Below are 13,921 nucleotides of genomic sequence, written 5' to 3'. Positions count from 1 at the left end.
AACTGTCAACTTGAAAAAAACCGCCACGACCAGCCACCATAAACCTACCTATTACGTAAGCTGGGTAAGCAGACTATTTGAGTTCGTCCGCGCTCCCAGTTTGACCAAAGTTTGTCACATCTTGCAGATGGATAGCGCAATCTCATGCGTGGGGGTGCGGGAGGACGATACACATATTGTTTTGACTTCACGTGTCCAAGTAAACTAATCCAGTTGAAAAAAAAACTTATTTTTCTTCTAGAAAGCGAATATCACGAATTCAAAGTTCTCTAACTATCGTCAAAGATGCAAACACCCCTCTATGCAAAAAAATGATGATCAATCTTACTCCCCCTCCTTCCTCTCCCCTTCAAGCAAAATCTCATGCCCATCCCCCTCCCTCACCCCCTGCGCAAGCACCCATCCACCCACAGCCACAAGCCCCATACACCACCACGCCAACCCAACCATCCCCCTCTCCAATCCCTTTCCAAACAACCAACTAAAGAAAACCGGCCCAAACGTCCGCGTAAGACTCGACACTGACTGCCCAATCCCATGTACCGTCCCCAACACTGATGGATGCGGACTCGCATTATTAATCAAAATCGCCGTGCATGGCAGCGCAAACGTGCGAGCTAAGACCTGAATCGACAACGCGGCTGTAATCGCGATCCAAATCCACGGTCCGGAGACACCAAGTGGCGGCGGCGTCCAGCTAGGCACCAGACTCAAAAAAGGGGTGACAAAGTACATGAGTGGGAAAAAAGCGGTAAAGATGCGGAACGAGTTTGTAGTGCCAAGCCTGTGGGCGATTTTCGGGTAGACGAAGATTTGAAGGGGGAGACCGATGATGCCGATGATGGCGAGGGCAAGGCCGATGCGCGAGGGAGGCATACCAAGGCCGCCGGTGAAGAAGAGGCCGTGGGGTTTGAAAGATGGGGGGTAAGGATGCTCGGAGTCGAAGCGTGAGGTGGAGAGGTGCAGGGTCCAGAGGCCGTTGAAGGTGCTTACATGCATGGCGAGAGCGCCGTGGGCGAGCATTGTCATGATGAGGTTGGGGGTCCAGATGCGACGGAAGGGAAGTTGCTGGCGAACCTGCTTGCTTGGTTCATCAATTTGATGAACAGTAGGCGATGTAGGTGTTTGCTGTAGTTCCAGGTCATGGCTGGGGATAATGCTGTAGCCTCGCTCAGAAGCGATGTCCTGACGGAATATTGTCCGGCGTATCCAGCGTCCCATTCGAAGCCCAAAATCAGGTCGGTCTTTGCAGAGCTCGCCGGTTTCCTCAAGGAAGAATAGAACTGCTAATGATGAAAAAAATAAAAACATGGCGCTAACAAGATTGGGCAGTGCATACGGATACCGCATCATCCATTGCACGCCATGCTTGCCACCAAACGTAGATTCTGGTCCGAACAGAGATGGATAGTTGGCCACGGGGTCTGCAAGTATACCACCTACTCATGTTAGCAGTGCCATGAAACCCCATTTACACTTCACCTACCCAACACGGGTCCGATCAACACTCCAACATTAAACGTCATAGGCATGAGCAAAAACGCCCTACTCTGAAACTTCTTCTCCTTGATAATCTCACTAATCATGGTCCTCATGACCCCAATATTCCCATTAACTATCCCTCCCAGACTCCGGAAGAACACCGCCATGGCAAAATTATGCGAGAATCCAAAGCCAATGGTACTCAGCATGGTGCCTACTAGACCAAGGTAAATGGTCCGCTTGCGACCGCCATACTCGGAGTCGGAAAAGCGACCCCATAAAATTGCAGTCAAGAACTGAGTGGCGGGAAACGTCGCGCCGATGATTCCTGCTTGGTACGAGAGCGTTGACTCCGAGAGAGAAGGATCAAAGGATTGCAATTGGTAGTAGAGGTATGCACCCAGTGATGTTTGCGTCAAGGGCTCGGAAAATCGTGCCAGGACCAATACGAAAAGCTGATCTTTGCGCGGAAGTGCACTCCATGATACCGGCCTGTTCGCTGATTCGGTTTTGCCTGTGTCGTCGCCATTCTGAGTATCTGTGTCGGTGACGTTTGTGTTGATAGAAAGGTCGTGTGGCCTATTTCTTTGCTTGCTAGAAAGGCCTGCGGCACCTTCCGTGTTGTTCTCTATCGACCTCGATGTGTTTCTGGTGTCTGCTGAGCGGGCAGTTTCCGAGTTGCATCGTGACTCTTGCTCGCCTGAGTCATTTCTGAAACCTGTGCGAGTGGAGCCGTAGCCAGACGCCACTCGAGAGGTGGATGCCCCATTTGAATCTCGAGAGCTAGGTATCATCAGCTCAGCGGGTGTGCTAACAAGACCAGGCACAAACTGTCAGCCAAAAAGAGAAGAAAAGAAAGTCCGGCATTGCAGTGTGGATATCCGGTACCAAGATCGGGTGTCTCGGCCGCGCATAGTAGCGCGCCATCGACAATATCAACATGGACATTTCATTGGTGAAAATTTGACTGATACGTAGTGGTGGGCGCTTCGAGAGCAATCGAGGTTGCCACTCGGCCATTTATTATTTCCGGGCGCCTAAGTCCGGCGTGACTATTATACAAGAGACACGCACTGAATCGCAGTTTCCAAATCGGGAGAAGCGTCAGGGAGGCTAAATGAAAACTGAATCCAAGTATTGCTGCTAGTAAACTGCTCTCTTCATTTCCAGATTCGCATGACTGCAAGTAGATGCACCAAATTCCGCCTTTGATCTAATATCATAAAGACCTAGGCAGCAGATGCCCAAAATGCCATGTCGGCCCTTTCCCTACGCATCAGCAGCTAAAAATAGGCAATCAAAGGACCCAAGCTTGTCGTATCCAGATCGACTGCAATCAAAGGATCATCAGAATCCTTAGCATCAGTATCATCGTAATCATCTGGGTCTGTCACTGTACTGTACTTGTATCCATGACCCACATACCCCCCTCGCCAGCGATGCGCTTCGGGGCCAAGAAGATATAAAAGGCACCAATTAACTACCTGAAAGTTGCCAAACATGTTGCCATCGTGCTGAACTACGATCATGGTCTTGTACTCGCGCTCCGGAGTAATCCCGTAATGCGACGAGGTGCAAATGCCCCCAGATTGGTTTCCAGATACATACTGCGATAGGTCCTCATCGTCCACAACATGAGAGCCGCGTGTGCCCATCATGCGCAGCCAGATGAAGCGTGGATTGAGTTCGTCGACTGGGAAGTAGATGGAACGGAAGTGATTGGGGCTGGGGCGTTCTTGGAAGTCCTGGAAAGTGCTGCAGAGCATGCTGTGCTGCGCGGCATCACGTTGTTGACAGGTGACCGAGCAATACTTCATATTGTCGCATCCAGAGCAAGTGATTGTAGCTCCGTTGGGACAAATCCCGCACAGAGGTGGATCTGTCGCAGTGGCTGAAGCTCGATCAGGCACCGTAGGCATCCTATTGAATCAAGGCAAATTATCCGACGAGTGATGCTGCGGCTCTGAGTGTTGTCGCTGCTGTCGAATAGAGGACCTGTGTGTGGGAAGCAGAAGCAATGTCAGCGTAGTAGTTAGGTGCTTATTATACTCATTTTTGTTATATGGTTTGACAGGGTCTAGTTTTCACTTGTAAGTTCTATCAGAGTGTTTTACCAATCAATATCGTCACATGATGGGCACAACGTAAAGGCACGTGGTGATAGAATGATCTGAAACAGATACGCAGACCAGGTGAGGTGGAAGTAAGTCGCTGAAATAATCCTCTCATTTCGATATCAGCGGCACACATATCTTTACAGCCTCTCTTTCCCATCGGCTTTTCTCCTGGCTTCAGCTCTTATCCTCAGGGCTAAAGTTGATGCTAATACTGTTAACACAATGTCTTTCGTCCTTGGGATTGCCGAATCGCTCGCCCTTGAAAATGTGTCCCAGGTGACCTCCGCAATTGTTGCAGACAATCTCAGTCCGCATCATGCCTAGACTAGGATCCGACTTCTGTCCCACAGCGCCGGGTATGGCGTCCCAGAAGGCGGGCCATCCGCAACCAGAGTCGAATTTGTGGTTTGCTTTGTAAAGAGGCGCGTCGCATCCACCGCAGGTGTAGACGCCGGCGTCGGGGTAGTGCTTGTCGTATTTTCCGGAGCCGGGTGGCTCAGTGCCTTTCTTTCGGAGGATACGAAATTGCTCTGGGAAACGTCAGCATCGTCTAAGCTGTAGTGGAAAGAACCGGGAGCCATACCAGGCGATAGCTGTGCCTGCCATTCGCCCTCAGGCTTCTGCACTGGATAGTTCGTGTTATCGGACATGCTGCTAGAAGATCCGAAAAGAGCGCCCAGGAAGGGAATGTTTGGCATCGAACGGTAGAGAACTACGCGCTGGGGAGTGTTATAAATGGAACGGCCAATACCAGTCGTGGGGCTGGATCGAAGAAAGGCGGTTGTTGTATTTGTTACGGTGTGTATCGTGCGGAGAAATGTAGGAAAGGATGGGAAGCGCATGTAGGGAGAGAATGTGTGAGTAGTTGTCTTGGTGATTTGGGATTGTGTTCCGTCTAACCGCGAGTTGATGACTGAGGGGTGGCGGAGAGCTTCGGCGCCACTGGGGAGCTTCGAGAGTCGCCAATTGCGTCATGAGTTTCGCGCACCATCAACACAATCGCATCACCATCTTGACAGCCATTTCTCACTCAGCTGAACAGAATCATGAACACATATCCTCATGAGGCTACACTGTCTCCAGCTCATGCGTACATACTGTCTTGAGGCTATTATTCCAGCTCTTCGCTTTTCTTCCCCTCATGGTGAAACGAGGTATTCTGAACTGAGCGGGGGCTTGCTTCGAGGCAATGCAGTGATGCCGAACTAGTTAAAATAATGAAAGGTAAACGACATATATGTTTCTCGGATATGAAACAAGGTCAATGTGAATGAAGAAGATGTATGGTGCGTCTGGTGCTGCTCCTATAAACGAAGAAAAGTGCTTGAGCATTAGTGTCAGAACCTTGTTGGACAACCCCAACTCTATTATGCATCCTACCGGCACTCCATCCCCTTGATTTCCATGACCTCGATTTGTATGAATTAGCACTCTTCTCAACTTATTCGTTCCCCTAATAACTGCCCACCACGTTCTCAATCTCAATACTGGGCTGAATATACGGCTTGATCGTCTTCCGAACCATAGTCCTTTGCTCAAACGCATACGCAAAACCAATCAAACTCTCCTCACTCCACAGATTCCCCGCGAAGGATATTCCGAATGGCACATTCGGGGCTGTAGCATTCAAGTCGCCACGCGAGTTTTTGATCACCGTGGTATTGGCGGGGTAGGCTCCTAGAGGGACGGTAACCACTGGACCACCAATAATGGCAGAGATACCAGATGCGACAAGCGAGGGAAGTACAACAGCGTCGAGATTGTAGGTTACCAGTGCGCCGAGGAGACCGCCTTCGCCGCCGAGGTAGAGGTCTTCTTGGTATGCAGCCCAGAACTGTGCATCCGTGTTGCTAAAGTTCTGAGACTGGGCAATGGAGCTGTCAAACTGCGCGGTGTTTCTATTTGGGTAGGCTTCTGCGGGGAAAGTTTGGGTGAAGCTTCTCACCTCTTCCAGGGTCGTGACGTTGTTGGGGTTGTATGTGAGTTGGGAAAGGTAGCTGGCAAGATTGGGCGAGAAATCGCCGTCGAGTACGATGCCTTCGGCGTTGGATTGGAGGTACTGGTCCCATGCGGTGTAGTTTGTTCCTTCTACGACGATGGCGCCGGCAGAACGCAGAACATCAAGAGCGGCTTCAAAAGCGGCATATACTGGTGCGGTAGAGACATCAGGTGTACCGATGGCATTTCGTGGAACACCGATGCGCTTTCCTTCCAAGGCATCCAGTCTACAGGCAGAGACATAATCAGGCACTGTGACATTGGTTGCATTTTTCGCCCAAGGAATCGCTGAAGTATAGTTGTCATACTGATCGGGACCAACAATCGCTTGTAGAATATACGCTGCGTCCTTGACCGTACGAGCGATAGGTCCAACCGTGTCTTGATGTTCTGAAATTGGAATCACAAGTGACCTGCTGGTAAGGCCAACACTGGGCTTTATGCCGACAATGTTGTTCACTTGGCTCGGCGAAATAATTGATCCATCGGTTTCAGTGCCCAATGTCCCAAATGCCAGCCCTATGCTGGCAGCGACACCACTCCCGCTGCTGCTACCGCTGGGGTCTTGTCCAGGGAAATATGCGCCGTATGTCTGACCACCCTGAGCAGACCAGCCATTCGAAGAATTGGATGATCGGTAATTAGCCCATTGAGAAAGATTGGTTTTGCCGAGGATGATAGCGCCTGCTTTGCGGAGCTTTGCGGCAACAGTGGCATCACGTGGGACTTTAGCCCCGATAAGAGACCAAGAGCCAGCCGTGTTGTTCATTTCATCCGCAGTGGCAATATTGTTCTTGATGAGCACTGGGAGGCCATGAAGGGGTCTGTTTGTTATCAACAACGTACAGCGATGTTAGTTGGATTGGAGATGACGAACCCTCTGGACTTGCCTAAAGCGCGTTCTTCATCCAGCTGCTTCGCGATAGACCAAGCATCTGGGTTGATCTCAACGACCATATGAAGTGTTTTGTTGACTTCAATGATCCGTCCCACGTAAGCCTTGCTTCATGTCAGCATCAAGTCCGGTAATGAGCTACAGCAAGTCAGTTCACGAAAACTTACCTGTACAAGATCCAAACTCGTAAACGCTCCAGCATTCAGACCAGCAGCCAAATCATCTGCTGTAGCATCCAGAAGAGAAGGGAAGCCGGCCGTGCCGTTATACTGTGCATATACACTCGGGAGTGGCGGAAAGGCCAGAAAGACCTTGGCCAAGAACCAAGCTGAGACCATGATGCTGGTTGCAACAACTACAGTCTTGGAGGAGAGCTGTACAAGAGGAGATGGTCGAGAGTGTGAATTTACATGATAAGGGGCAGTCTCATGTCTGTTATTATAACCATGTGTATTACAACGACCCGAGGTCGGCTCTTGTGCGGTCCCCATGTCGGACAAGGATCAGCCTGCAAGCGCGTTTCCGGCAGGGCAGGTTCAACACTGATGTACTGTACCTACGTAGTTTCCATGATAAGCACATGGAAATGTCACGGCATGGCTTTGCCACAGGGTATCGTGGGCTTAACAGTAACGGTTTACATGCGCGTATTTCCAAATGGGTTCATAATCGGTCACACTCTGCTCCTTTCAGCCAGTGTTGTACACTTGTGTCACCTGAGCAGAGAATTTTCTGCTCATACTCTGTTTGTGATGTTGCTACGCGAGGCTAGCAAGCGACATAGTAGGATATGTGTCGTGGACGTTTAACAAATGCATCTGCGATTGCGGAAGGTGTTGGCGGCGATCGTTGTCTAACTAGGAAGGTGCTAAGTAGGGCAAACTGAGGAATCAAAAGCTTGATGCCGCGGAAAAAGGAAGAAGCTACCGGTCGCGGGTAGTTATCGATACACTCTACCTAGTGAGCGGTTTTGGTTTGTATGTATGATGCAAGCACGGGATCTTGGGTGCGTTGTAGATGCTGCCGACCTTCCGCATGGGGGCATTTGCATGTCGCTCACACCCATGTTTTCAGATTCGCCGCTCGGTTGAAGACGTTGCCAGTGCTGCGCGTGTGGACTGCATCACTCTAGACTTCAGACCCGGCCAGATATCTATGTATGTACGTGAGTCGGTTGCATGCTGATGAGTGCTTTAGTCTAGTCGAAGTAGCCTGGGAACAACCATTGCAGCTTCTTCTCCGCTTCCTGTCCTCGTCCTTCCTTCTTGGTCATGGCGCCTGCAAACCTCATCTGTCCATCCAGGTGCTTTGCGAGAACTTGGTCAACATGCTCTTCCTTGCTTAGCTCGTTCAGCACGGCGCCCACAAAGCGTCTTGCATTTTCTGCATTTGCCTTCATGTGGGCCATGACCATCTCTACATTGACATCTTCCTCGCCATCACCCCGCCAGCAATCGTAGTCGGTGGCCATGCAGATCATTTGGTAGCCAATCTCGGCCTCGCGCGCAAGCTTAGCTTCGGGGAGAGCAGACATGTTGATGACACTGCCACCCCATGATCTGTAGAGGTTGGACTCTGCGCGAGTGCTGAACTGTGGTCCCTCCATGCAGATGAGGGTGCCATTGTCGTGTAGCGTCACGCCCTCACCCTCGAGCGCATGTCCGCACTGTCTAACAATAGCGGCTAGGCGCTTGTCGAAGGGGTCGCCAAAGCCTACGTGGCCTACCATGCCACCCTCGAAGAAGGTGAATGGGCGGATGCCTTTTGTGCGGTCAATGATCTGGTCGGGCACCAAAAAGTCGCGAGGTCGCACGTGTTCCTGCAGCGAGCCGACAGCAGAAAAAGCAATAATGGTGCGGACGCCGATGTGGCGCAGTGCAGCAATGTTGGCCTGGTTCTTGACTTCATGAGGGGCGAGCTCATGGTATAGGCCGTGCCGTGAAAGAAAGGCTACAGGAATGGGCTTGCCAGTCGTGGGCGACGGATGCTGCAGGATAGAGATTGGCGACGATGGCTTTCCCCATGGCGTGTCGATGTCAAGGGTTGCAGCAAGAGTGAAGCCAGGTAGCGATGAAATGCCAGTACCGCCTATGACGGCGATGTGGACGGGTGCTGCAGAAAAAGTCAGTACGAGGCCAGCCAACGGGAGTGGTGGGAAATGCGCACCGTCATACGTGCTTGGAACGCCAGCCATTCTGCGATAGGGAATTGAGATGTTCCTTGTCCAGATCCTGGTTATGTTATAGAGTTTGAAGGCACCTGGAGCAAGACTGACGCGTGAAAGCATTCAATGAGGGGCAGCCAACACGGGCGCGATAACAATTTCTGCCATGGCGGGGTAGCTCTTGCCGTTGAACCCTGTCAGCACGAACGGTAGACGCCAATCACGTGATCAGCGCTCCGTGGTAATCATCGCCTTCTGATAGAGACCTCTGCGATCTACCGGCTCTTACTCGGCCTTTTATATTTCCCTATTGAGTGTCAGGGAAGAAGTTCTTCCTGTTATATGCAACCGTAGACTTTTGAAGCTTCATATTGCGGCACGATACGCGATTGAGATAGCACAAAGCTGAGATCTAATCGCTACCAAAGAATTGATTGACAAAATTAGCTGTTCATGTGTGAAAGGAAATCACAATATCGACCTGCAGTCTAATCACGTGATGGTTTACCACAATCATCGCCGGTCTCCTTTCGGCCCTTCCTCTAGCCAGTAATTAGTTAAAGTCCTCTTCCGCTGCTGATGACTATTTCTCTGTGACAGATATGGGATGGGTCACTATTGAGAACAATGCTGGATATGTCGATTTTCTATACCGAAAATCTCCTTTCAACCTTTATTACTACGAGTTTACGACGAGCATCTCTGGTTCTTTTAATATTGAGCCATTTTTGATGCCAACACATCTTTTCCAGTGACACCAGGTTGTTTTATGAGCATTTATCAAGGATGTAAGCGAAGTAAGCAAGTAAAAGGTATTGCAACAAAAGCGATGAAGAGGAAGAAATGACTCTTTATACTTGGCAGCAAAGCAGCAGTAAACTTGGACTAGTATATCTTAAGCTAGCCCTAAAAAAAGTAGTCAATGTACCTGGCTCAGACCCGTGCACGTTCGGTCGTATGTGCCGACCCGTAGTAATCATGGCACATCAGGTGACAGCTCCTTGCGCATATAGCCCTCGAAATATTGCTCGCTTCATCATCTGGATTAGGGATCTGACTTATTGGTATTACACGGATATTTCCACTCAATCACCGATGGCCTTCCCCGAAGGATTTACATGCGGTACTGGCATATGACAGTTTCGACTAGTCTTGACTGGTCTCTCGTGTTCGTGATCTTATGTCTAACATGAGAATTTCTCTTGATCTGGAGCTCAATGGATCAAGCCACCAAGGTAATCCTAGAGCAAAGTTTTGTACCGTTCTGCTGATATTCTAAGCGACGACTTTAGTGGGAACTTTATTTGGGGGTTTCGCATACTCGACTTCTTGTACTTAAATATCCAATCTTCACCTGCTGCAGATAATTTCTTTTCAAGCAAAGATTTCTCCGTTTGAGTTGAAAATCTAGTTTTTGTTAGCGATCCTCCGTCTAACCCTGCACTTTCAAGTTAATCATAACTATGAAATGACTGTTCGTGCTCGCTACATCCCTTGGAATGGCCGTGGCATTGCCAGCAGATGCAGTGATACATACGGATCCGTCCCCACATCCGATAGCCACATCGCTGCCACCGGGGACTTGTCCATTTCCTGGTCATAGCACACGAAATTGTCATAAAGGCTGTGGACGTCAGTATACCTCATGCTACTTAAAAAAAAATGTTTTCTAACTTGCACAGAGCCTTGTAATTCTCCTTACGAGTGCGAGAGCGGCGTCTGCATGGCTGGCGACAATGGTGATCTGACTTGCTGCGTGCGAGCGGTAAGTCGCATTTTGAAAGATACCAAAGTGTTGACTACTAAAATCGAAATAGAAGAAGGGCTAAACCCCATAGAGGGGCAATCCAGAAAGGAAAGTTTATGGTTCGTAGTTTAGTACTATACGTACGAATTGGTATTTTGTCGGTAAATAACCTACTGTTGGTGTACAGCTCAAACTCAATGTCATAACCAATCAGGTAGTTAGACACTGTCTTTGACTGTCTGAAACATAGTCTGATAACATATTGCAATCTGGGAAACAATTCAAACGTTCAATAAAAACGGCCTCTTTCGCATTCAGCGCCCTGATGCAGTGCACACTAACACCAGCAGTACGTAGCGCAGCTCTCACATTGGGTTTCGACATTCCATCTTACCATGCTTTCGCTTCTATACATCTATGCGCCAAATGACTCCATGTTTCAGCTAAGCTTGGTGTTTGGGTGAGCAAGTTTTGCGAAATGCGACAGGTCAGTTTGTTTATCCCACATACTTCCCATCTCACTCCCGGTTTAGCCGTGGATGTCCATCCACTCATGTCGCATAGCCTCTCCCACTTTCCAAACTCTCACGTCATCCACTACAAACTTAACCTTGTACTTCTTCATCTTCTCTCTCTGCGCCTCGTTAAAAAGCGTCTCCATCGCCCCCCTGCAATGCTCGTCTCTCTCCTCTTGTGTCTTGGCCTCAGTCACAAATCTAATCACCGCCCGAGCTCCCGTCTTGAGCTCGAAGAGCCCCTCCACTGCCTCCCGCATCCGCTCTGGACTTTTTGGTACTCCGAACATGTATGCACGGAAAGATCCTCGATCATGTGATACGGCGTTGAGGCCTATCTCCACCTTTGCGACCAAGTCTTTGGGAAGTAGCCCCAGGCGCATCTCATCTGTCGTCAGGAACCGTTTCATGACGCCCGGATCGTCGCTGAAGACAAAAGTAGATGTGCGATAGTAGTTTTCCACCAGCTCATTGTATAATGGCTTTGACACGTATTCAGGATTCCAGTAATGCTCCTGGAAATGTTGCTTCTTCCATCGCTCGAAATTATACGAGTACAATCGCGTCAAGGGGTCTAGTGTGGTGCGGAAGTGTTCGCGCTCGATGATTTCGACGTCTCGTGTGCTGAGATGAAGGTAAATCATGTCGCGCACCTCGCGTGGCAATCTGCTCATGATCTGGTTGCTGAGTTCAAGACATTCTCGTCTTGCCAACTGCTCGACCATGTCCTGTGTACTGGGTGCGATGCTGGCAAGATCTGACTCCAGCACAGCAAGCTCTTTTCTCAAAGCCGCTACGCGTGCTTTGCGAGTGATTTCCTCAGATAAAGCTCTGGACCGCTATGTCAGCAGTGGTACCTGCAAGGTCACAGGTATGAGTACCTTAAAGTATGCTTCCGCAGTTGCCCGTCTGCAACACTACCATCACGATGAAAACTTTCCCATGCTTTGGTTACTGACAAATTCAGGTTCATTTTGATAGTGATTTAGAAAACCGAAAAGTCGCATTTCTTGCTCCTACACGCCCCATAATGCTGTTTATCAAGGTGCTGCCGGTTGCTTACTCGGGTGCTCACTCCACACTAATATCTCGACTGTTGATCGGAAAATTACCCTGTTGGGTTATCCCACAACTCAGCGTCGATAACACACCGGCATACTGACCTTGTGTCAACTCTACTTGTCCTCACTGATTGGCTTCCTGCCAGACAGAGAATATTTCCTCTCTGGGCCCTTGAAACAAGGGGCTCTAAGAAAGAAAAAGAAGAGCTCAACCCGTCTTCTCTGCCCCGATTTGGGCTATTTCTAGCCAAGCATCCCCCAACTTCCTTTACATATCGACCAACGGGTGCAGCCAAGGAGACAATCACTGTACGGACGGAGGAGTTTGGATCAATGCCAGACATCACCATCTCCTCGTACCATGACACCTGTAGGTGTCGACATGTGGTCACTGAAAACTTGGGAAATAGACCGTTGATGAAAAGATACTATTCAATCTTATCAGCTCATAAAAGGGGTGCGTGGTTCCCACGGCGATGGTTGTCATTTTAGCGGGGTTGCCTGTCAGGCAACCACCCCCCAAAACGCCAAGTCTCGTCCCGTCACACGTAAGTATAACAACAGCCATGCAACCACCTGTTTGTGTGTACTCCTGTCCTCTCATTGGCAAAATTTCACCAAACAGAATTTTAAGAAATCAAACTAATCAATCACTACGTGCCACCATGGATTCGGACTCGGAATCAGAATTGATGGAGAACCCTCTGGACCTTCCGCAAGTCCTGCAGCAGTGCGCATCTTCCTTTCGATACATTGACACATGAACCTCTCTAACATGCACAGCCTTCTTATGCAACAAATTCAAGAGTACCAAGAAATTCAAGCTAGACAATCAAAGGAACCCGCTCCAGCGGTAAAGGAAAAAACCCCGGCATTTCGTCCGGTGTCACCACGCGAATGTCAATCCCTCTGCACTAGCGTGCATCAGGCCCTGCCTCGCGAGATTAGAGACATGATATACGAATATATACATGCTCACGAAACCATCTACGTTGGACCCGAGTACTTTGGAAAAACAACGGTGCCCTGCGAATCAGACGTAAAAGCACATTACTGGAGTGCCCAGTACATGGGAGCCGAGGTGCAGAGAGAAATGATTGAAAGCTGGTACCGCACAACACTATTTTATTTCTACGACAAGAGAAACAATAACAGAGTCATTGAGAAATTTCTTGTTACCGATAGATGGGGCCACGGCATCAAGCCGCGGGATCTCATCTGCCGTGCTCGTGTCGAACTGAGCGTGGAGGAGCGCTTGCATACCAAGTACAAGGAAAGGCCATGCTGCGTTGTCAAAGATGCAGGAGAGAAACTCACAAGCGTGTTCAAACTTTTCCATCAATTGCCAAATCATGTCGAGTTTTTCATCCGCGTTCAGACGTACGACGCACCCCATACTGGATGCATGAGTGCGTCCGAGTTGCGCGGCGCTATTCATGCTCTAGTCGAGGAACTGGGGACTTTGCATTCTATGGGACATCGAGTTGTTGTTCAATGGCCAGACCTGAACAATGTCGAGCTTTCGTGGAAGAATGGTGCATTCAAGGCGAGTGAGTGGACGAAGCAGCTGGTGCAGGCGGCACCTATGAAACTAAATTGTTAGTAAGAGATGCCGGAATCGAGCACTGGGTATGTGTCGCAGACTACTGAATGATTCGAAAGTCTTGAGATAAGGGTCAGTTGGCAGGGCAACGGGTAGAATTTTAGTACCGGTGAAAGCAAGCACAATCTGACTATGCGTGATCATCATATCCAGTGAATGCCTATTTGATACTAGCGTCATTGGTATGTCATAAGCAGTTAGGTGAAGTGAAGTCTTGCACCACTTACAGAGTGACTCGAACAATCACGACTCCTTTTGCAGCGACTTCAGCAACGGGACAGTATTTTCCATTGATTGTGTGGTTTGAAGTTTTCTTATTGAATCGAGGATCAAATATAA

General features: G+C 49.4%; 5 protein-coding genes across 5 annotated transcripts; 1 reads left to right on the top strand and 4 right to left on the bottom strand.

Annotated features, from left to right (window-relative positions):
• Positions 1–215: 215 nt before the first annotated feature.
• On the bottom strand, positions 216–4,742 carry PSV08DRAFT_408621 (MFS general substrate transporter; the record flags this gene model as incomplete). Its single annotated transcript, XM_066093808.1, has 7 exons — positions 216–1,439; positions 1,487–2,312; positions 2,904–3,402; positions 3,731–3,734; positions 3,881–4,129; positions 4,183–4,549; positions 4,698–4,742. The coding sequence occupies 7 exons, from the start codon at positions 4,740–4,742 to the stop codon at positions 325–327; spliced, it is 3,105 nt and encodes a 1,034-aa protein (XP_065949461.1). The 3' UTR covers positions 216–324.
• Positions 4,743–5,052: 310 nt separating this feature from the next.
• Positions 5,053–6,830, bottom strand: PSV08DRAFT_219803 (amidase signature domain-containing protein; the record flags this gene model as incomplete). Its single annotated transcript, XM_014217282.1, has 3 exons — positions 5,053–6,421; positions 6,475–6,596; positions 6,660–6,830. The coding sequence occupies 3 exons, from the start codon at positions 6,828–6,830 to the stop codon at positions 5,053–5,055; spliced, it is 1,662 nt and encodes a 553-aa protein (XP_014072757.1).
• Positions 6,831–7,294: 464 nt separating this feature from the next.
• On the bottom strand, positions 7,295–8,784 carry PSV08DRAFT_360802 (nucleoside phosphorylase domain-containing protein). Its single transcript, XM_014217281.2, has 2 exons — positions 8,659–8,784; positions 7,295–8,604 (listed from the first exon to the last, which is right to left on the bottom strand). The coding sequence occupies exons 1-2, from the start codon at positions 8,777–8,779 to the stop codon at positions 7,691–7,693; spliced, it is 1,035 nt and encodes a 344-aa protein (XP_014072756.2). The 5' UTR covers positions 8,780–8,784; the 3' UTR covers positions 7,295–7,690.
• Positions 8,785–10,063: 1,279 nt separating this feature from the next.
• On the bottom strand, positions 10,064–11,891 carry PSV08DRAFT_387622 (uncharacterized protein; the record flags this gene model as incomplete). Its single annotated transcript, XM_014217263.1, has 6 exons — positions 10,064–10,094; positions 10,194–10,280; positions 10,359–10,458; positions 10,548–10,638; positions 10,993–11,749; positions 11,800–11,891. 6 exons carry the CDS (start codon positions 11,889–11,891, stop codon positions 10,064–10,066), a joined length of 1,158 nt encoding a protein of 385 aa, XP_014072738.1.
• Positions 11,892–12,567: 676 nt separating this feature from the next.
• On the top strand, positions 12,568–13,694 carry PSV08DRAFT_283673 (uncharacterized protein). The gene is made up of 2 exons (XM_014217280.2): positions 12,568–12,709; positions 12,763–13,694. The coding sequence occupies exons 1-2, from the start codon at positions 12,645–12,647 to the stop codon at positions 13,580–13,582; spliced, it is 885 nt and encodes a 294-aa protein (XP_014072755.1). The 5' UTR covers positions 12,568–12,644; the 3' UTR covers positions 13,583–13,694.
• Positions 13,695–13,921: the final 227 nt, after the last annotated feature.

This window comes from Bipolaris maydis, assembly GCF_028858645.1.
Source record: "Bipolaris maydis strain C4 unplaced genomic scaffold PSV08scaffold_4, whole genome shotgun sequence".
In the NCBI taxonomy this organism is placed as follows: Eukaryota; Fungi; Ascomycota; class Dothideomycetes; order Pleosporales; family Pleosporaceae; genus Bipolaris; species Bipolaris maydis.
This window is presented reverse-complemented; position numbering and strand designations above follow the sequence as displayed.